Raw genomic sequence first — 24,134 nt, forward strand, 5'->3', positions numbered from 1 at the left:
GTCTTCACTGCTCGAGACTAAACAGGTTTAACTGTCTGAGTCTGTCGCAGTAGGGCATGTCCTTAAGTCTTGGGAAGTGCTTAGTTGCTCTCCTCTCCAAACCTTCAAGTACTGCACTGTATTTTTGTATCATGCTGACCAGAACTGCACACAGTACTCCAGATGTGGTGTCACTAGTGCATTATTTAGTCTGAGCATAACGTCCCTCAATTTCTATTCAAGTTTTTACTGTGTTACCTAACATTTTATTTGCCTTCTTAATGGCTTCTACCCAATGTTTAAAAGATGAAGATGTTGTGTGTCCAATATAAATCCTGCGTGTCTAAAAAAGGACACACCAATCTGCTTATACAAGGTCCTGAATTAACATGTGTTTGGGATACAGGAGAGGCAAAGACCTAGCAGTCCAATACAGGACATACTACTTGCTTATACAAAGCCCCCAATTAAACAATAGTACATGCTTTTGGGATATAAGAAGAGAAAAACCAACAAATCTGGGATGAACATAAAAGCACCACACAGACTATGAGAGGGCCAAGAACTGGAACTTGAACTATGACCACTGCTACACTTTGCTGCTGTCATTTTATATTACTAGTAATGAAATCTGTTGTCACCATACAAGTTTTTTCATGTCTGATTTATCTTTTCTTCAATTTAGGTCATTTAGTTGTTTCATATTGTAACCAATGACAGTAAGAGGTTTGAACTGGTTGGTTACAGGTCAAGGACGTGTAGTTATTATTTTTTTCTTAATTGTATTTATCTTGTAGGGAATGGCATGTTATAGTTTCAGTGTTGTGGGTTTCAATCCAGTGTTGTTTGCCCCAATGTGTATGCTTATTCATCATCACATGATTAAATTTCAGATATAAATAGAAAAGAAAGCCTTTATTTGTTATGATATTCTTGTAAGAGGGCAGTACGGGAGTGCAGTGGGTAGCACTGTAGTCTCGCACATGCAGCTTCCCGTATTCAAAATTTTTTTTTTTTGCACATTCCCTAAGATATACAAGTTAGGTGAACTGGTGAACCTAAATTCCTCTGGGGTGACTGTGGAAAGTGTGAATGGGACCAGTATTCCATCCAGGGCTGTCTCCTGCGTTGTACTCAGTGGTGCTAGGATAGATTTTGTTATTGTTTTATTTTATATTGCATTAAGCAGGCTTGAGAATGTTAGGTTATTTTACAGTCGTGTTTGATTTGGGAAGTCCTAGGGCCGTCACATTTTCAATTTTATCTATCTAAAAAAAGTAATTTGTACCACTGATTTTAAGCAAAATTTTTAAAATCTCTAAACTTTCAAGTACCTACATATTTTATGAAGGTAATTGGTGGCTAGAGTGTATCCTGTCAGCTGTGGACAATGGAGCAAAAGCCTGCCCTGGATAGACATCATAGTGCATACTCCCCCACTCACACATTCCTGTGTGTAATGGAGGTTCACCAGTCAGCTTAACATGCTTGTCTTTGGACAATGGAAGAAAAACAGGGAAAACTCACAGAAGCATTGCCAGATTGTACAGGCAAGCTCAGCTGGGAATAAAGTCGGCACTCAGAGGCGACAGAACTGTAATCTGCAAGAAATGAAATTTAGCACACTTTGAATTATGTTAAACCTACATGTCCGATTTGAATTTAGTCAAACATTCTGTCTATCACCCAACCACTTTGTCCAGTTAAGGATTGCTGGATGGTAACACTTGTCAGAAGCGTGGATCCCAAGATGTGATCTAGCTCTGTACAGGAGGTTAGTCCATTGCAGAGCACACTCATCAGGCCTATTTAGAGTTGCCAGGTAGCTTAATAGTCTGTCACATTAATTTTCAATAACATATCGCAATATTTTAAAACTTTCCAATAATAAAAGTATGAGTAACTAGTGACAGGGCTCTAGTAGGTCAATCAGAGTTTTGTAATTTGCCTTGTTTCATTGGCTTTGTATTTTGTTATTGGAAACCCTTCAGTAAAGAAACAAAGAACTAGTGTAAAAAGTGTACATACAGAGTACCTTGTGTGTTTCAGAAATGTTTGCTTTTAAAGCCCTCTCAGTACCGTAGGTGTGTTATGAAAATAAAATGGATTTGGAATCAAATGGATGGAAACAGCCACAAGGTTTAAAGTAGAAGTAGTTGTATAAGAAGGTGTGAGATGGAGGTGCCTACACAAGAGAAAGGGCAGAACAGATTATATATACAGTAGATAGACAAGAAGCGCAACAACCCTTGAAGGGACCTCAGTGAGAATTCTCTTAGGGTAACCCACTCTGATTCAAGATGGACACCAAATCCTATCTACTGTACATTTTTCATCCCCGATTATAGCTACAGAGGGTGATGTGCACTGCGGCACCATAATACTACTCAGAACCACCCCCCCATAAACACTCACACACACACACACACCCTCATAAACAGTTGCTCATATGCATCTGTTCAACTCCCTGAAGCAAGGCACACACAGAGAGGTGGCCCGCTAGTATCTGCCTGTTTCTTTCAGGTTTCGGTCAGATGACTTTTAATCACACATACGCCCACAACTGAAAATTACTTGGATGAAACATTCCTCCTGGCATCAACATGAGGACCAAGACACACTCAGAAAGTTTGATCTTCAACTTAATGAACACAACCTGAAGTGATACCATGTAGCATAGCATGTAGAATCTAGTGTATCAGACCATCTAAAATAAAATAAGGCAAAGAAAGGATCAGACATGGAAAATATGAAAGCATTCTTTTTGTTTGGTCATTTGTTAGTGAAGGATCCCTTAGCAATTTTGGGGAAGATGTGTGTCAGATGATGTAAAGAAAGAATGAGGGAAAAAAAAACAATTCTTTAAAATGGAACAGAGGATCACTTGATGCACCACATAGGTGTGAGTATGACAGCCTTCTATCACCACTCCTCTTTCCATTGTCATCATTCCTCAAAGTGCTGCAGATCAGGTGCTAGCTTGGTTTGCGGTACCTAAGCTTTGAAAAGATGAGAGGCTTTTATACTGGCTCTTTCCTTCTGTGTTAGGTCTACATACTACTGAGAAAACTGCTAAAGAGCTTTCTGCCCTTTTCCTTCTTTAGCATGATTGTTAAGCTGTATTAGGACAGTCAGCACATTTAACAGAGCTCCTTGGGTTTCAGACCTGTTCAATATTTATTAAGTGTCTTAGAGTAGGAAAATAGCCCTAATCGGCTCAAAAATCTCAGAGTGACACAAATATGGTCCTACTCTTTGGAGTAGGAGTAATAGCATTTTATCAGTTTTCCTATTTTTAAAAAACTACTAACTTCACCAAGATTTAGGAGAACTTGTGAGTTGTTGTAACTTATTAAGAGTGGCCATAAGATGGTGTTTAGGCAGTAATCAGAACACACATTCTGGGAAAGGCAGAACGTTTTGGAAATGCTGGACAACTGTGAACTAATAAAAAGATAGATCTGACAGATGGAATTACAAATCTTATATTATGTGATTTTTCCTTCTGTGCAGAGAAGCCATGCGCTGTTTGCCAAAATGAAAGTGTTGGTTACATTACAAGTAAAATGCAGCATTGCAATAGTGATGATTTGTGATTGAATTTTAAACCAAACTTTGAACATCCTTATAATGCTTGAGGTAATGCATAGATTCATACAATTTCCCACCACTCCACGAGGTATGTTAAAGCAAGCTGCATTCAGGCAAATTGGCACGCACTTAAAGATCATTGTCCCAGGTGTGGATGACCACACATACAAGTGATATCACAATATCACCACACAGGTGCTCATGAATGCAAACTTTATTATAGTAGTAGTTACCCTGAAGATTGGCGGGGTAGAATGGGTGATTGACAGTGAAATATCACGCAGCTACGCTGAGCTCTGCATTTCATGAACCCCTGGAATATTCGTATTACACTTTACCAGCCCATCAAGGTTCAAGAAGGCAGATGGAGACTCCTGGGGCAATGGATAGTTATGAGATTCGCAGAAGATAACGAGTGATTCCAGATAGTGGCACGGCACAGTCGTGGACAATTGGGAACACTGGAGGAGTGAAAGTAACTTCAGAAACAATGATGTAGCTAGTTTCGGTGTAATTGTTACTTTACGAGGTGTTTACCATAGCCATAACATCAGGAAGGAGATTCTTCTGAATGTATGGCTGTGCATTGTTGTTAAATAAATATGCCAGTTATCGAGCTTAACTCTGGTTTTGTTTGTGTGCCTCAGTCATTCCATCTTGGTGCTTGTTACAGTATTATTCTTGATGTTGTTAGGAATTGACAACAGTTACATGTAGGTTGGCACAATGTTCTACCTTATTATGCTTTCTTCCTTCATCTGCTGTGAATATTACTATTATTTTTGTTATCATTTTTTTGTGGTAAAGCCTTAGTGTTAGTATCAGAAAACTAAAACCCATCATCATAAGTACTACTTTACAACTTGGCAGGGTATGGCATCATTTGTTCTCAACCGTGAACTTCTACTCCTAGTGCAACGCTTTATAACTGCTTCTCAAGCCCCACTCGCAGATAGGATAATTTCTTCTCCTAGTCACACTTTTCGTGCCATTCCTAGGAGTAATTCTGAGATGCCTGATAAATATGGACACTGATCTCTACAGCTTTTCTATTGTCTAGCTGTTGCTCCACTTGAAATATTGTATTAAATCTCTAACCATCCTTATGCAAGAAGGGTGAAAGTTCATTATGGTCCACATCTACTATCTATCTTCATGCCTGGTCAAATATAAGGCTTTGTACTGTACTTTCCTTCTGAAAGCATTCCTAGAAAACACAGTTATGTAAGTTTCCAGTGGAGCAGGATCAGCCAGTGAACAAAACCAGTATGACTTGGAGGGATAGGATGCAAATCAAAAAGCACAAATTGAGTCAGTCCACTTCAGTATATGTAATTCGGGAAGAAAAGTTAACACTCTCCATCGTTTGCTTTGTAAGCTGCAGAAGCGAAATCAATAACCACAACAGTGCAGGGGTAAGCTTTAGGTGGGCAGGAGTGAAAAAGCAATGCCATTCCAAAGCCATGCGGGGTACTCACTCAAACACTGCAGCCCATTTTTTTTCTGCAGTACTTTGCCGCAGAGCGTGCATGTGGCCCAGCTGGAGAAAGTGCCTGGGGCCAGCTGATGCTCAGTGCTGGTGTTTGTTTTCTCTTTCTCTCTTCTTTTTCACGATTCTTACCCTAAAAGATAAAAAAAAGTCATCTTCAAGTATACTTTTTAAGAGTGACAGCAGCAAGGGTAAGCCCTTAAAACTCAATCTCACCTTATCCTTTTGGAAGGAGCCAGTGACCCTGTTCTTCAGAGAGCTCAGCCGTCGTTTCACTCTGGTTCCCTTTTCCACTTTGTCCACCTTTTCCTCCTCATCCTGTCTGTGGGTGAGGCAAAAGAACAACTGAGCTAGGCGGACTAAGCTGCACAGCTTAGTCTCCTGTTTGAAAAGGCTCCTCACCACTCACCCTTCTCGGGCAACAAGGGGCCCTTCACAAGGGGCACTTACTCATTGGAGAGGAACTCGTACCAGGTCACATTCTGTGAAGATGACTGCTTCCCAGCTGACTGTGCAGTTCTCTGCTTGGCCCTGGGGAATAGAGAGTTCATATAAGGGGGAGTTGGGTTGTACAGTCACTCCACTGGTGTCCTTACACAGAGTTATAGAGCAAAGACAGTGACTACTACCCTGAGGTGGCAGGCCCTGTGTTTCTCATTCTAAATTTTAGACAGTGATTTGGACTCACCCATGGTATTGTTTTAATTCCTCCAACACCTGTTGGACCATCAGCCTACAAAAGATAACACAAGGAGGAGAATGTCATATCTGAAAGAACACAGAGCAAAATCACCAGTGTTAAATAAACACTTAAAGTATTATGGTAACAAACATGTATATATGGAAAGAGCATTTCCACTATACACTACAAATCAGGGATCACAAACTCAGATCTTTTAGGGTCATGGTGACTGCAGGCTTTCATTTCTACCACTTTCTTAATTAGCAGCCAATTCCTGTGATTAATGAAATATACCTTGTTGCTGTCATTTTCACTGAATCACTTGTTATGATTCTAAAACCTAAATTGCTTGTTTTTTTTCCTGAACCCGCTGCCAATTAACAATAAGTACTGTGCTGCTTGCACACTTCCTCCTGATACAACAGCAGCTGAAATGGCTTTAGACTTTCTCTGTAAGCAATTTTATAATTAGAAGTCAATTCTTACTGTTAAAAGTATGATAGTATGTTTACTTATATGGGTTAGCTGTTTAAAGTGTGATCCATTATGTAGCAGTAATTGAATAATGATTAAGAAAGTGGATGGAATGAAAACCTGCAGCCCTCTCGGAAATGAGTTTGAAACCCCTGCTCTAAGTGTTAATTTAAAACTGGTGATGTTGCACCTTCAGGGGGACATAGAAAATGAGAAGCCACTCTCTGACACTAATTTTCCATGATTCAGTAGGGCAGTGCTTATTTTTAGAATGCCCAACAGCCCTTCACTCTATAGACAACATACATGCGGCTCTGCTCCTCAGGCACCGGCCTCTTTCCCAGTTCTGTTTCTCTTTCTGTTCCTAAAATATAGAAAGGGAATTAGAAATGAAATAATCCACCCAATGTTATAATCAAGTAACACAGGGCCCAAATAATGGCCACTGACCTTCTGCTGCAGGAGCTGAGGTCTCTAGGCTACATGGCAGGTGATCTGCAGCCACCTTGTTTGGCACTCGCATAGGTGACTTTGATAGGTCGCACTCTTCAGAGTCTTCTGTTTCCTGGTGAAAAGAAGTGTGGTTTGCCATCAAGTGAAGATTGTCAATGGGTGAGCAGGAGCAGCACACAGGGCAGGGGGCCGAGAGTGTGCAGTGAAAAACCTGTTTCATCGCATTCTCACATATGCAGAGTACAGTGAATTTCTCATTCGCACGTCCCAACCACCATTCAAAATGTCAATCCTCTACAGAGCCACAATAAACAAAAATTTTGGCATCAAACAAAGCTTTCACTTTAGCCATATGTCGTTCAGGTAGATGCTGTAGTGATTTTCAAATTTAGCGGTAGTGCAGACTGCAATCTGAAGTGAAACAGGCATTATGTTAGAGTGAAGATGTGTGTTGTTATGGGTAGACATACTAGCAGAGTGGTAGGGAATGGCCATGTAGGAGCACAGGTGTGATAGGAGACTACTGAGCCAGTAGTCTGTGTGTAAGAAGACAGAGGTATGGCAGGAAATTGTGGCAGTGAAATGAAAAATGGGCATCTGTATTTGTATATGAAATACAAAAGTCTGTCCACTTGTCATACAATAAGTCATGAACTGATGAGTCTAGAACCTTGATCTTGGTCTTAATCAAATGTGTATGACTTGATATGTTCTGGAAATTAAAAACCTGGTTACCATGACCTGTTGTCGTGTGTTTATGGCAAAGTGATTGAGAGACCAAGGGATAACCACCATAATAGCAGAAAGAAAAAGTAGTGGACATACATCTGCTGAGCAAATCACAGAAGGCAATTAATTGCTTAAGAACGAGAAAGAATAAGAAGACAAGACAGTGAAACACATAGACAAGCAAATTAGCAATTCTGAATATAAAGGTTTAGGTAGTGGCAACCTGGTGGCCATAAAAGGATCACAAAGTAACCTGTAATGGTGTGTTTACAGCAAAGTGATTAAGAAACCAAGTGATAACCACCATAATAGGAGAAAGAAAAAAAGAGCAGCAACATCTGCTGAACATCAAGCACATTGCAGAAGGTGATTAAGGGAAGATGAATGAGAAAGATAAAAGGACAATATACTGTGACACGTAAGCAAGCAAGCAGTAATCCCAAATATAAAATTTTAGCAAGGCGGGAACCTGGTGGCCATAAAGGCTCATAATGTGCCCAATATAATGGTCATGTTTTTATGGCAAGTGTTCAAGAAACCAAGTGATAATCACCATAATAGCAGAAAGAAAAGGAAGAACAGCTGGCCATCAAGCAAATAGCAGAAGACTATTAAGGGATAAATTATGAGAAGGAATAAAAAGACAAGACGCTGAACTACATTGATAAGCAAGTAGATGATTTTCCTTAACAGTGGAATGATCGATTTCACATAATTTGGCAGTGTTTTTAAATCCTTTGCCAGACTCATAGGCATCCACAACCTTTTTCTGCTGGTATTAGAGGGCTCTTTTGATCTTGGCATGATGACACCACACATGTCAACAGCAAACGAGCACTACACCATCAGTATCTGTGGTCTGTATAAGACAGAGTCTACCTGCATGCTCCCTAAGTAGGTTATAATCATTGGCATCACACTGAGACCACCATTTTCAAACGGTCTCTGTACAGTTGTTTTGTGTCCACACCATAGTACAATTAGTGTGTTCACATACAGTACATCTAAATGAACCAGACTATGGTGGCAATTATTCCAGAGCTCAGAAAAAAATGCTTTGAACAACTAGGTGTTGAAAACACTTTTAAATCCCTTGCCAGTGCCACAGTCTTCATCAACCTTCTTTCTGAGGGGCCTTAGAGAGCTATTTTGATCTTGGCATGATGACACCACACACCTTAATAACAAAGAAAAACCAGACCCTAGATATCAGAGGTTTAAATAAGACAGGGTGCACCTCATCTGGAGCACCTGACTCTAATCTGATGGATTTCAAGTGTTGATAAATGAATGGGTGGACTTACTTTTTCCATGTGACAAATCTGCATTTTTGTTAATTTAGACTAAGAATGAATACACCATGTCATTTCTTCCAGTAGATCACCTTTATCTGTCGGCACTGTTTACCTGAAGATCTAATGTTTGCCTGTTCCAATAGGTTTAAAAAGTCAATCATTTCCATGGGTTGTACCTTCTTTTTAACATCACTGTGTACTTGCCAGTACTCCAAAACTACAAACATTGAAATAATTGCAACATGCAGTCAAAGTATGTATGTTGCTTTTAAAAATAAAAAACACTAACTAAATGACCACATGTAAAATGTCAAAATGCATATATGAGTACTGATGTCACTGAATAAGAGACTGCAATAGATGCTTGGATCAGTTAGATACAAATTAATTAAACTAACTAATGCTATCTCTAGGTTTGTAAAACTTATTATGAAAATGAAGCCCACTTGTAGAGTCTGAGTCTGAGATGGAGGCTCGCAGTGGAAATGATGAGAGGAATGGGCAATACATGAAGGCTAAGGGACACAAAGACACAGGAATATTTAGCGTCAAAAGGCAGGTAGAAAACTGTGTGCGAGCATGGTTTGATTCTGTGCTAGAACAAGCTTCCCACAATAACAATCAGCTTGTGTTTCAGTCAGAACAAGTGACAACTGTTGTGTACAACTGTTCTTCTCTCCATTCACCACCATTCCACATGCAGACACGTACAGTGCGGCAGCCTACCAGTCTATGTGTGGCAGCAGCCTCAGGAGTTTCCGAGAGTGCCTCTGGGCAAAGGGCTAAGGGATGTATCTGTGAGATAATTTCATTCCGTTGATCTTCATCGCTCTCAATTGCAGTGGGGTCAAGGCTTAACCCTGCAGTGGCAAAAAGTAGAAGGTAGTTTACTTCAAGTAGATGTATCTGCCACTGGAGTATTCCTGTGTACCATTAATTAAACAGAAGACACCCACTAGTCAAGAAAAACGTATCTGCTTACCTGCGACCAACACCCACTGGCGAGAGAGGAGCCTCCCAGCTGTGTCTTCTTGATGTAGACATTGATCTGACCAGCATAGGAAACATGTCACATTCTCCCCCAGTGTCTTCAGCTCCATTCAGGTCATGAATATCCTCTGAACTACTACGCTCCTCAAAAGTGAAATAGTTTTGACATTTCAGCAGGGTTTGAACTTCCCTGAGAATATAAAGACCCAGGACATGAGCTACTGTTGACTTCAGCTTGCAGAAACCTGGAAGAAGAATCAGTGGTGGGTGGGCTGCTGCATGATATCAGGCATGCCCAGGTCTTTGTAGTACTCGCTACCATGAAGTGCAGAATCCAGTGTAAGAAGGTCATCAACACTGCTCTGACTGTCTACAACATTGTCCTCGAAGTCAATGTCGCATGAAGAGTCATCCTGCAAAGGACAGAATGAGATGCAATAAGGAAATGCTCCTCTTGGAGCTCTGGTCTGGTTATAGACGATATAGGAATAGGACTTTATTTAATGAAAGGGAATTAATCACTCTCAGTTGTTCATATTCCAGGCTCTCCACCTCAGAACTTCAGAGCCAGTTAGAGAGGTCTATAGAGCAAAGATAACATTTATAAATCAAAAAGAAAAACATTATTTTTTAAAATGCACCTGCCTTCTCCTCAGATGTGCTGCCAAAGAAAATGTCTTCTTCAATGGCAGGAGGTGACATGGAAGCTGAGGAAGTGCTGGAGTACTCTCGAGAGCATGGCTTGCATTCCGACCCTGTGGAGCAAAAAGCATGGACATGATAAGATTGTGTGAGAGAATAATTTGGAGGTAACAATAGTTAAGTATTTTGCTTTGCAGTGCATACTGAAATATATAGGCATTTGTTTTAGAAATGTCATGAAGAGAAATACTGAAATTGTTATATGAATAAAAGACAAGAATGTACTAGGAAGAAGGTTGATGTAATACACCGAATGTAGCAACAGATGATTAAGAGATCAGCAGATGTCCTGTAAACAACAAGAGTGAACAGTTGTCACATACATGTGGATTTCAAGGGTGGTAGCTGAACCTAACAGATATGAGAAGAACAAGAGTCTAGTAGAATAGACTTTTATTTCAATAAGTTATTTGGGTGTAAACCAACGAACCAATCAGAGTAAATGTATGCATTAATCAGCACTATTATGTAAATTCAGTTGTTTATTAAATGGACCACTGCCCTTATTTTTTTGACCACGTTGTAACAGACTGCTGTGATGAATGCTCCCTCTTCAACAGTTGCTGAGAGAGTAAAGATGCAATGGACAAGTTTCCTCCTGCCTGGTTTCTGACTCAAAAATGTTTTATTAGACTTGTCCTAGTAGAGGATAAGTTTCTTTCTTTAATTAATATGTTGATTTCTTCAACAACTAGTGTCCTACACACTCAGAGATGTTCCCATCATAACACCTGGGTTCGTCATTAAGAGGTGAAAATTCAAAGACCTGCATCTCACTCATCAAAAGGGTGATAAAGAAACCAATCAGTATGGGACCACTGCCAACAGAGACCCTAGGGATGAAAGAGTTGCACTCACCTCGCATATACACTAGTATTCAACAGTTAAAAGAAAAGTTTAAAACAGGCAATAGAACACTGACATTGCATAATGGATTTCTAGGTGATCCCAAACTTTTCCTCTTCTATTCGCCTGTTTCAGATATATTATTTACTTTCAAACTCTGCCTCAAAAGTCAGAAACTCAGAGTTGTCTTTTCACTGTTGCAGATGGCATTGGTTTATGGTACATATTTAAAGTGAGGACCTGATATCCTTGTTCTCTTGTGTGGTTGTGCATCTGGGCCTTCTGCTACTTTTTCTCTTGTAGTTAGATCCAGTTTGCACTCATCTCTTAAGACAGTAGTGGACACCTTTTAATGAAATCTTAAGTTTCTTAGCCGTCTGTCACATAAATAATAATAATAATTCATTACATTTATATAGCGATTTTCTCAGTACTCAAAGCGCTTTCCACACAGGGAGGAACCGGGAAGCAAACCCACAATCTTCCACAGTCTCCTTACTGCAAAGCAGCAGCACTACCACTGTGCCACCTGTGAGGACCTTAATTTCATGAATCAATAGATTGAAGTGTTTCTCAAGAAGTCTATTTCATTTCAGACATTTTTTAATCCAAAATTGAACTTTAGGAATACCAGTAGGTTACAACCTAAGGAAAGACAATTGGTTCGCTTTGTTGAGCAGAATTAATATCATTTTTTGGTATGATTTTGTATGTCTCTTGTATTAGGCTTCAGTTTCATTTCGCTTTATATATATTTTTTTGTTTTGGTTTGGTTTTTACGTGCATCTCCCGGTTTTTCTTCAAAAGTTTATCTGCCACTTCACTGACACGACAATTACAGGTTACAGCTTTGGTAAAACATTTACAGAGGTTTCTCTAATAACCAATTTGTGTTTAAACATAAAATAACCAGTATGGCACACTGCACAATAACGTGCAGTGAATACACTTGACTTGAATATTCATAGTTTTCAATAGCATTCGTTTGCTCAAAGGTTGACGCACGTGCTGCTTCATGAGCAGCTCTTCTTTTCTCCATACCTAGCGGCCCGCTTCTTCTCTTCTTTCGTCGGCATCTTTTTGCGTTAAAACTGATCAAGTCAGTGTTTGTGTTGCAGTTACTTAGTATGTTTCCTTAATTTTTCACTTAAGCTGGCACTGAAGTCTTCAATCTGCCTCAAGAATGATTTAAGATATAAAGAGGTAGGCGAATTAATGGAGAAGATGGCAGAGATGAGAATGGCGCCCATACACATGCGCCGCATGGCCCCCCTGCTGGCCACTGCCGAGAGTTGATTCTACAATAAAATAAAATAAAAAAAAGGAATAACCTTGGAGGGTCAATCATCACCCTGAAAGCGGATAGTAGACGTCACATAATACTAAAATTTCAGGTCAATAGGTCAAACAGTTTGCGAGCTACAGGTGATTTAGAATCCTGGAAAGATAAACGGACAGTCACGGTAGCATATTATATAAGAAGATTAGGGATAAACTAAGAGATTCTATCATTAGGTCACTGGAAAATGACTGCTGACAATGTATTAATATGTGAATAATAACTTTTAAATCAGACATTTATGCAATATTAGCCATTTTCAACATTAAAAATGTCTTGGCTATATTTTTAAATCTTTAATACTGCAAATAAGTTTAATGGTACTTTGATAAAAAAAAGTATCAATTTCTCTTGAAAACATTAAAATTTCTGGACAATTTCAAACTTTTGAACACTGGTGTATGTCAGCAGCCTAGATCTACTGTATAAGATTTTGTATGCATCACCTCTACTGCATTTTGTATAACACATCTGGAATTAAAAACTAGGACCATTGACTCGGGTCTGACAGTTTTTGTGATTTTTGCTTAGTCTAATTTTCTCCATATGTTAAACTTGCCGTTTTGGCAGTTTTTTGTAGATCATTATGTCTGTTTTTATGCTTACTGCACATACTATACATTCCAAACATTGTGGAAAATTTTAAGTAATGTATTTATTGCTTTGAACAGAGGTTAGTGAATTTGCTTAGTATTAAAAGCAACGCTGGTCAACAATGATTTTGTCACAGAATAACTTAGGGCTGTTTTAAAAGCTTGTAATGCTGATTTCAGAAATGTATGTAGAAATTTTCTACCACCTATATTTTTTGAGTTATGTATTTCTAGGTTGTAAATTTAGTATATAAACCCTGTAGGAGGAGAATAGGAATCTCAGCAAGGATTGAGGATAACTCATTACCCAGATGGGAGGCCAGTATCATGACGCAAGCGAAATAGCTGGCAGGGCGAGGAAATAAATTTGTACCCAGCTAGTATGGTTTAATGGATGAACTGATAAAAGCTGAGGATTGGGAGTTGTTCCGTCCCCCATACACTACGTGGCAGTGGTCCTTGTATGGTAGCCCAGTCGGGATGCCCACAGGGATGCTTGAGAGTTGGAGTCCGGAAGTGTAGCTCAATCGAGATCCCTGGGTATCGATAGAGGGCACTGTTGGGGGAAGACCTCCCTACTTTTTCTATGGCCTGAAAGTGCTTCCTTGAAGATATGGAGTGACACCGGAAGCATTCCCTGGTCAGACAAGTCCACTGCCTCGCATTGAGGAGTCAGAGTCAGGAGGCAGCGGGCAACACTCAGCGGAGGTAGAAAAGGAGAAAGAATTATTTCATTTATCTTGTTATTGTGAAGATTGTGAAGAGGGGCTTCGTAAGAATAAACATTTCTTGTTTTATTCTAAAAATGTGTTTTGTATTACTGTGTCTTTGGTTTGGGGCTCAGTGGTGCCCTCTTGTGGCCACAACCCATATCAAGGTGTAAGGGATTTTTGAAGTTAATGTTTTTATTGCTGTTTGTGAACATTCTATAACTTTCCAGAAGGGCATAAAATAAGTCTATTTTGCCAGATGTTGCAGGCTGCAGCACATTTGGAGAAGAGGAGTCTGCTTTCTGTTGGAGGTGCAGCTCCATGCCAGTTGCTGATCCAATGTCAAAGTGTAAATGAGCGAGCCCTGTGCAGATCGACAGCTTCTGTTCAGATTTGTTTCTTACCCTGTGCCAGATGCTGCAGGGAAAACTCTCCAGCTACATTCTGCTATGTTTGTTTATTGTGTGTGTTTAGTTTTACGTATTTACTCAAAATAATCAGCTACTTGACTTGACTAGCAACTAACAGAACTGATAATACAAAGGGCATTTATAAAATTATCAAAATCAGTGAGGTTTGCTCTGAAACTCTAGGACTGATTGATCAAAAACTGGGGCGGACACTATTTTACATTTTTTTATGATTGTAACAAGATAAAGGAAAATGTTAATTGGCGGTGGGTACCTCATCACATCCTTTATGTCTGTTGTGCATAAAGGAGGTGGATTGTGATTTTAGTGTGATTACGCATCACTTAAACTCTTTTAATTTAAGCCCTCTGTCGTTTATTGATTTTGGATCTTAATGGAGATGGTGTTAGGCTAAGGTAAAGGAGCACCACAAGGATATGTATATAAAATAATTCAGATTCATGACACATTAGGTGGCCTTTTCAAGCAGCTCTAGGTGCATGAAATAGGATGCAGCCTGGAACAGGGGTGCCAGTTGGTCACAGGGTCTACTCAACTTCACATATTCACAGGGCTTTTTACAGTTTTCAGTTAACCCAATACAAGTTTTTAGAGATGTATGAGCAAATTCAGAGGATGTGGAGGAAAGACCCCCATCTACACCATGTAAATCTGTACCCACATGTATTTGGTTGAACTGAATTGTACCAATTCTGCCAAGAAACGTGGTCAAGTAACCAACCAGAAGTCAGCCAGAAGCTTGTTGATGGCTACTAGAAGTATCTGGTTGAGGTGAAACATGGTAAGGGACATTTAACCAAATATTAGGTGTGTTATATATATATTTTTGACCCTGCATATATAATGTTGACCCTGTATTGGTTTCACCAAACCCACAATGAATTTAATCCTATGCACTAAATTTATTTTTTTTTGGACTAAAGAACTTGTGCAATCAATATGCCACAAAAAAAGAAAAGCCCAATACTTACCTGACATACATGACCATTATATGAGTGGATGGAAACGTTTCCCTAGAACTGTGAATTAGTAATTAGTAACTCTTTAGTAATTCTTACAAAATTAATTAACAAATCCATTGATAAATATCTTCTATGAAAAAATGACAATATGGCAGTTTTCATATGGGTAGCAAGGTGGCACTATGATTACAACTCCTGTCTCACCATCAGTTGACTTACTCTGTGAAATTCACATGTGCACTGGTTTTATCTGGGAGCCCTGAGTTAATCGTTTTTTCAAAGAAGCCTTGGTTTCCTATGTGCCAATAATATACATGTTACTGTAACTGGCAGTTCCAAATTGTTCCCTCATAAGTGTACGTCATGATAGACTGGCACTCTGTCAAGAGTTAACTCCTGTCTTGTTTCACTGCTGGCATAGCTCTAGTTACCCATAATCCTATAACATAAAAAGGAGTGAAAGAAAATTGATGGATGGAAATTATTAAATGCCATAAACACAATTTAAAGTCCAGAATGTAAACATTAAACATTTACATTATACCTGCCACATGATACAAGGAAAATGTTACAGTAATTATGATGATGATTAAACCTGTATTTAATAATAATAATAATAATAATAATAATAATAATAATATTGGTGGCACAGTGGTAGCACTGCTACCTCACAATAAGGAGACCATCCTTTGCATCCCAGTTTGCATGTCCTCTCCATGTCTGCAGGGGTTTCCTCCATATACTGTGGTTTCCTATGACTATCCAAACACATGCAGGTTAGGTGAATTGGCGATGCTAAATTGGCCCGTGTGTGTGTGTGGTTTCACCCTGACATGGAGTGGCCCCCTGTTCAGAGTTTGTTCCTGCCTTGCACCCTATGCTTGCTGGGATAGGCTCCAGCACCTCCAGCGGCCTTTTTCTGGAATAAGCGGGTTAGAAAATGATTAAATGAATTTATTTATATAGCACCTTTCCCATCCTCAAGTCGCTTTGCTTGATAAGAGATATATAATAGCTACCAGGAGGATTAGTGTGGAGTACCAGGAGTGGCTGAAGGTTTTTGTTCCAACCATTCTCTTGATCATTTGGTCAGCCATTGTTACCCTTAATTCATCTCATTGTTTAATAAGGTGACCCGTTTATTCTTTGTATTTTGCATTTACAAAAGTGCAGCAGTGTCAGATTAAAATGCATACAAAATTAATGACATACCTGTATTTGTATGTTTTCTGTATATTTAAAGGCTTACTTTGTTTTATTTATTTTTTTAATTTAGTTTTTTTCTGTGGAGTTTACTTTATTTATATCTGAATACGGACAGTTAATGTTGAGCAGTGCAGACACCAGCACAAACAACTCTGAAAGGAGCAACTACTTTAGTGACCTTGTGTGCTTATTAGTAAATGATTATCTAAATAACCAGAACATCACAAGATTAAAAACATTTTTTAAAAGAAAAAGAATGATTTCTTACCCATATAACACATATCCAGTAAATTCCTGCTTCATTCATTAAAAATATTGCATAAACAGTTTTACAGTTTCCAGGTGGTTGTAATACTAGGGTGTTGTACCGTGTTAGCCATTACGGATGTAATGAGAAGTCAAGCAAAATGACACCTTTTATTGGCTAACTAAAAAGATTACAATATGCAAGCTTTCGAGGCAACTCAGGCCCTTTTTCACATTACATCTTGTTTGAAGAAGGGGCCTGAATTGCCTCGAAAGCTTGCATATTGTAATATTTTTAGTTAGCCAATAAAAGGTGTCATTTTGCTTGACTTCTCACTACAGGTGGTTGTAAAAAACATAAAAATTGGGAAATAACGGTTTGCTTAATTAAGAGAAGAAATGGGTTGGGCCACCGGGTGTCCTGAGGATTGAACGTTGAGAACCACTGATCTAAAAGACAATTACAGAATAGTTTATGTTTTGTTTAATTCAGAATCTCTTATAAAGGTTATGTGAATTTGATTTATTTTAGAAAAACTCTGCCTGTAAAAATGTATTATACAAAATGGGTGGTGATACAGTTTGAGTCTCACACTTGGTCTCTGTGTCTGTAGTTTGCATGTTCTCCCTGTGCTTTGTTTACTCAATGGATTCTCTGGTTTTCCTCACACATCTCTAAAAATATGCTGGCTTGGTTATCTGGGAACTCCAGATTGGCCCGTTGTGAGTGTGGGTGTGTGCGTGAGAGGCTGTCCAGGACTGTCTCTTTCCTTGTGTCTAGTGCTGCCAGGGTAGGCTCTGGCACCCCTTTGACCCTAAATTATAATAGGCAGCTTTAGGAAGGTAAATTTTGTTAATATATAAATGTGTTAAGAAAATGCAATATCATTAAATCATACTTTAAGAGTAATTTAAACATTTCAAGCATTATGGCACAGTAGTTAAGGCCTTGGACTTTAAACCCTGAGGTTATGGTTTCAAATCCCACTAGTGACACTGTGTGGCCACAAGCAAATCACTTCACCTGCCTGTACTCCAATTGGAGGAACAAATGAAATGTAAATAACTGTACCTCAAATGTTGTAAGTCACCGTGAATGAAGGTGTCAGCCAATTAATAAATTATAATAACAGGAGAAGTCTTCATTTGTTCTTTTCCTGAACCTGCTTTTTCTATTCTATAGCATTATAGGAATCTGCAGCCTGCGCTCACACATCTGTACTTGGAGTAAAAACACAAGGACACTGGGAGAGTGGACCCCATGAGTAAGGACTGGCCTGTAAGGCAGCCTATGCCACCTGACTTTACAATTAGGCAGCTTACACTACATGTACAAAAGTCACATGAAGTGACATAACCAAAATTGTCATCTAACAAACAGGAAGTCTTGTGGTTTGTTATGGTTTCACTATGATCTTGAAAATTTTCAATTAAAATTCCCAGCTTCTGCAACCTGCTATAACTGTACTAGTTAACAGTGTAAACACACAGACTTGACGTTCCACATAGATTGTTTAAGAAGAAGTGAAAAGAGACCTTGCCATAGGCAAAATAAAATACTACTCATGAAAATGTCCGTTTAGCTAGGACCTTGCCAGCAAATCCAGTTTAGGCTAGTCTATTAGCATAGCTGTCTACAATATAATGTAATATGTAAAAGAATTACAGAAAAAATAAGAAATGTAAAAAAATAATAATTTGATATTTTCATATACAACAGTTTTAATAATTAAATTGTATCATTATTGAAAGCTTTATACATTTTTTCTAAATAGTTTGTTTGTTCTTTATACACACTTTTGTTTTTTAGTCTGCAGCCTTGAAATCTGGCCTGCCATAAGTCACATTTCTGACATGAAATTTCAGCCTCTATGGCTTGGGTGTGGAGTGACTGGTCGCAAACTCAAGGCTTATTCAAATCTCATAATAAATTGGGATCACTAATGATATTTAACCTAAACAAATATTTTCTTCCTACTTTAAATTCACAGTGACATTTTGAAATAATACCTGGGCAAAGGACGAAAGAGAGCTATGATTTCCCAGCAGACAGAAAATCAGCATCGTGCAGATGGAGTGGTGGCTTGCATGCTTGCCTTTCAACTAAGAAGGTTGGGTTCAATTGTCCTCCATTACATTTAACGTTTTCTTTAATCAAACATTTCCCTCACTGTTTTTGTCAAAGCCCAAGCCGCAATGGCTCCAGGGCATATTGTTTCCAGAATTATTTATTGCAATGTGTGGTTCTTTTTACCAGAAACAAAAAATAAACGTATCATATACAATGCCACTTTCCAATACAAACGATGGTTATGTACTAAATACAGCAAGCTGTAGAGTAATACAGTTTGGTGTAATTTGTAGTTTCTTTTTACCTTTCCACCTTTTCACTTTCTTATCCAAGTAAATCTGGTTAACTCAGCCTGCATGGACAGATGAAGAACAAGCCGTGTCTTTGCACTAGTTTAGCAGTAGTCAGCCCCATTGAAGTAACGGATTAGTTAATTCACATCATGGTAACTGTGCCTTCTGTAGTGGTAGTGGGTTCATTACTTGTTTAAATTAGCATGTGTCATATTTACAGTGTTCAGAGGTGGCCTTAGCGGTGTGCGGGGCCTAGGGCTGACCAACCCCATGCAGTGCCGGTTACGTCAAATGCTGTTACCAGTATGTGTGGACCGTGTAAACTTGCGCGCGAAGTTAATAAAAATAATGTTAACATACACCGTATTTTCTCATTACAGTATTCAGCAAAATTTTTGCAAGATAAACTATAACGATATAATCTATTAAAAAAGTGCAATTCATAATTCATGACAATACCACGACAGTGCGAAATGCAATGCAGTGTCATGCGGAAATTAGCAGGGCCTCTTCTAGAAAACGTAACCAAATTGCTAGTATACTCTGAGTCTCGATATGCAGGATGTCATTGTCATAACTCACATTGATGTCATGTCAGCCGGTTATCATTAACGATACATGTTTTTGTGCATTAATATTCAAACATGTTTATGGCCTACAAATAAAATGTGAGTTTCAGTGTTTCAACAGAAAGTGTGAAGTTAACATAAAGGTGTCATCATGAAATCTGTTACCGGTTTCCGGGTTCAGAGATGAAAATCCACTTTTCTTGCCTTCTGATTGGAAAAGTTGTTGATGACATCTTCGTAGTCTAATCTGGATGCAATGTCTTTTTCGATAGATAGGATCGCCAGACCGTAAAGCCTGTCTTGAGACATGGTTGATCTATACTGGAGAATATAACTTTACAAATCCGCTCGAACGGGACACGTAGATCTCAAAAGTGGGGCCCCCTTAGGCATGGGGCCTAGGGTGCTCGCCCCACTTGCCACCCCCAAATGCCGCTCTTGACAGCATCTATACAAAGTATTCATCTCTTGGATGTTCTCACATTTTATTGTTATACCATAATCACAGTGCTCAGGACTTTTTCACTCAGCTTTACATATCAGCATTGATTTACATATCAGATTGTGACTCTTCTCAAGTCCAGCCACAAATTCTTAATTGGACTAAGATCTGGACTCTGACTTGGCCACTCCAGGACATTCACATTGTCGTTTTGAAGCCATTCCTGTGTAGGCTTTGGCTTTACTGTATGTGTGGGATGGTGGTGTTACCAGAAAGCACATCTCTTCAGAAGGCACAGGTTTCTTGCAGTCTTCTCTAAAATTATAAATGATAATGCTGGTAATCCAGGAGTTTTATTTTCAACTATTGATCATCTTCTAAACCCAGCTCACTCAATGGAATGCCACATAAAAACACTAGCAAAACTTGAGAGGCTTTCACTATATTTTTAAACACAAAATTAATGACATTAGAAATAATATAGTACATCCCCCCATGGTTAATCTGAATCCCAGTATTCCATTTTAAGCAGATTAAATTATTTCACCAGAGTAAGTGATCACTCAGCCTTTTCATTCACACAAGCAAGGCTTCTATACATTCTATTCTTGACAAGCTTCAGTCAGGTTTTAGAACAAATCACAGTACAGAATCTGAAATAACTTGCAGGTTAATGCGAACAGAGGCCATATATCTGTTCTTGTTCTCTTAGTTTTGAGTGCAGCATTTGACACCATTGATCACAGTATTCTTATAAATCACTCTAGTCACTGGGTGGGCCTCTCTGACAATGTCTTAAATTGGTTTCAGTCTTACTTAACAGGGAAAAAATTTTTTGTTAGTTGTGGTGATTGCATTTCGGAGACGCATGATATTTTACATGGTGTACCACAGGGGTCTATTCTGGGTCCACTGCTCTTTTCGATTTATATATTTCCATTATGTCAGATTATCTCAAGGCACAAGGTGGGCTACCACAGCCATGCTGATGACACACAGCTGTATTTATCAATAGCGCCTGATGACCCCGACTCTCTTGATTCACTAACACACTGTGCCACTTGTATTTCTGAATGGATGAGTAGTAATTTTCTCAAACTAAATAAGGAAAAAACAGAAATCTTAGTTATTGGCAAATGGATATACTTAGAAATAAACTTGATCCATTAGGCTTAAAAGTCAAGAGAGAGGTAAAGAATTTAGGGGTAATTATTGACTCTGACCTAAACTTTAAATCACATATTAAACAGATTACTAGGACTGCATTTTTTCACTTAAGGAATATAGCTAAAGTTGGACCTCTTATAACTTTACAAGACACTGAAAAATTAGTTCATGCTTTCTTTTTCAGTCAACTAGATTACTGTAATGCACTCCTTACAGGAATAACTCAGCTGCCAGAATCTTAACTAGAAAAAGAAAATCTGAGCACATTTCACCTGTTTTAGCATCATTACATTGGTTACCCATGTCATTTATAATTGACTTTAAAATACTACTAATGGTTTAATAATCCTTAAAAAATCTCACCCCATCCTGTATTTTGGATGCCTGTCCCCCTTACACTCCAAGTCGTAACCTCAGATCTTCAAATGAAGAGTCTGCCTATAATTCCAAGAGCCAACCTGAAAAGAAGTGGTGAGGTGGCCTTTTGCTGTTATTCACTAAACATTTGAAATAGCTTACCAATAGAAATTTGTCAGGCTAATACAGTAGAACAATTTAAAAACCTGCTAAAAGCCCATTGTTTTAAAATGGCTTTTTCATAGCTACATTTTAGTTGTATCCCTTTTAGTCTACAGTGTATGGCACTGAATGATCATTTACCTCTGGGTTCTGCAATCCATACTAATCTGTACTATTCTGTGCTATCTTTTTTGGCTCTTCTGATCCACCACCACCTGATCAAGGTACCATGTTGCCCCCTGCGTTTATGGATTGAATGGAAAGTGTCCCATATGTCCACATGACCATCATCATCATCAAATTCTTCCATATGAGAGCCTGAAAACCATGAGGACCGATTAATACCATTTACGTTAGGTAGAATGCCCAGTGGGGGCTGGGTGGTCTTTTGGCCTTGGAACCCCTGCAGATTTTGGTTTTTTTTTTCTACAGCCTAACTGGAGTTTTTTCTTTTTTTTTTTGACCTCCTGACCATCCAAACTTACCTTTTTCTTTGTTACATTCTGTATATTATTATTGCCTAATCTTGTTTGTTTATGTTTTATATTAACTTCCTTTTTATTTCATCTTGTGAAGCACTTTGAGCTACATTGTTCGTATGAAAATGTGCTACATAAATAAATGCTGTTGTTGTATTTCAAAACCACTTAGTAGATTAAAATCAAAAGTGGAAGAAGAAAAGAAAAAGATAAAAAAAATCTACTAACATAATAAATAGGACAACTGAAGTATATGCCTGTCTCGAAGTTAGCAAAGCAGTTGGTAGTTTTTGTGAATAAGAAAGTCCATTTAAATACACACTCTAAAGATGTTATGGAGGTGTTGAATAATTAGACTCAACTTGTGATCTCAATGATGTTTTAGATGAAGTTCTTTTTAGAAAGTGCAATTGCCACAGGTTGTCCAATAAGAACAGTCAGAAAGAGTAGATGTCCAAATAATTATATATTAAAATACAAATCCATGCCTACTCATATCTTCAAGACGTTGATTAGATTTGGTTAATGATGATGTTAGATGATGATGTTTATGTATTAATGATATGTGTATATTTGCGTTTGGTTTCTTCTTATGGATGCATAATGATTAAGTTTCAGAGATGTTCTTGGAATGAAATTGATATATGATATGATATGATATGATATGATATGATATGATATGATATGATATGATATGATATGATATGATAAATCCTGCTGGAGATAAGTATAAGTCTCTCGTAACTATGAACTGTAGAAACTTAACAGGAGATGCCACGAGTTAGTTGTTCCTCCAGAGCTGGCTGATACAACAATTCTGGGGTGCATATCAACTCCAGAGCAGGGCCAATCTCCTCAGGACTTTACAAACTGACAGGTTATACTCCAGGAATACTGGCTTCACAGCGAATAGCAGTGGATGTTCAGGGTTGAAATCATGAAACAACTGCAAGTGAATAACAGATCTTTTGTACAAAAGATCTAAAAAGATATATAGTCTTCTGTTTTGCAAAAAAGAATATACAGATGTTTTTGATGTGTTCTCTTGAAGGTTCTGTTGTTACAAAAAAATCACTAGCAGGAACTCTAAATTAGGTGTCATTGAACATTCAGTATATGGTATTTGTGGTTTAACTGAGTCGTCAAAGATGTGTATAAAACAGAGGCTTGTTCAGCCTCTGTTGTCTTGTAAATGTTTTTTAATATGAGACCAACTGAAATTTTAAATGGACAAAGCTTTTTAGATCAACTAAACCAATTCAGGGGTGTTAGGGGCCTCACTTATCCTGATAGTGCACATGGCACAAGGCAGGGAATCACCCTGAACATGTCATGTCTTTGGGGATGTGGGAGGGAAAACTCATGCAGACACAGTGAGAATGTGCAACATCTACATGGACAACAAATGTGAGCACAGATCACTGGATATTTGAAGCCACAGTCCACTGTCCCAACATACTGCCCCTAATATAAGTGCCCTAACAAAACTTTTTCTATTTATTTCTATAAACTATCACAATATAATAAGCACACACGCTAAGGTAGATAACACTTGTGCCTTTGCACTTGAAGGACCATGTTGCTATGGTGTCTTGGACTTGCAGATTCACTTTATACAACATCAACAAGATCAGACCGCGTCTGACAGAACACACAGCATAACTCCTAGTAAAGGCTTTGGTCTCGTCATGTCTGGACTACTGCAACCCTCTACTGGCAGAAGTACTAACACGTGTCACCAAGCCGCTGCAGATGATTCAAATTGTAGCAGCACATCTGGCGGTCAACTATTCAAGGTGGGCAGATGTCACTCCACTTTTATGATCACTACATTGGCTCCCTGTATCAGTACATGCATATTAACTTCCAATCCTTCA

General features: G+C 38.6%; 1 protein-coding gene across 1 annotated transcript in view; it reads right to left on the bottom strand.

Moving 5' to 3' along the window:
* The window catches only part of arhgef18b (rho/rac guanine nucleotide exchange factor (GEF) 18b), a 55,369-nt gene extending 45,823 nt beyond the window's left edge, over nt 1-9,546 (bottom strand). Inside the window, 8 exon segments of the mRNA XM_028816305.2 lie at nt 5,049-5,168; nt 5,171-5,192; nt 5,276-5,381; nt 5,510-5,590; nt 5,748-5,792; nt 6,522-6,579; nt 6,666-6,780; nt 9,419-9,546. Of these exon segments, the coding sequence (XP_028672138.2) occupies nt 5,049-5,168; nt 5,171-5,192; nt 5,276-5,381; nt 5,510-5,590; nt 5,748-5,792; nt 6,522-6,579; nt 6,666-6,738 (505 nt within the window). The 5' untranslated portion in view covers nt 6,739-6,780; nt 9,419-9,546.
* Nucleotides 9,547-24,134: the final 14,588 nt, after the last annotated feature.

Source organism: Erpetoichthys calabaricus, chromosome 12 (genome assembly GCF_900747795.2).
Source record: "Erpetoichthys calabaricus chromosome 12, fErpCal1.3, whole genome shotgun sequence".
NCBI lineage: Eukaryota > Metazoa > Chordata > Cladistia > Polypteriformes > Polypteridae > Erpetoichthys > Erpetoichthys calabaricus.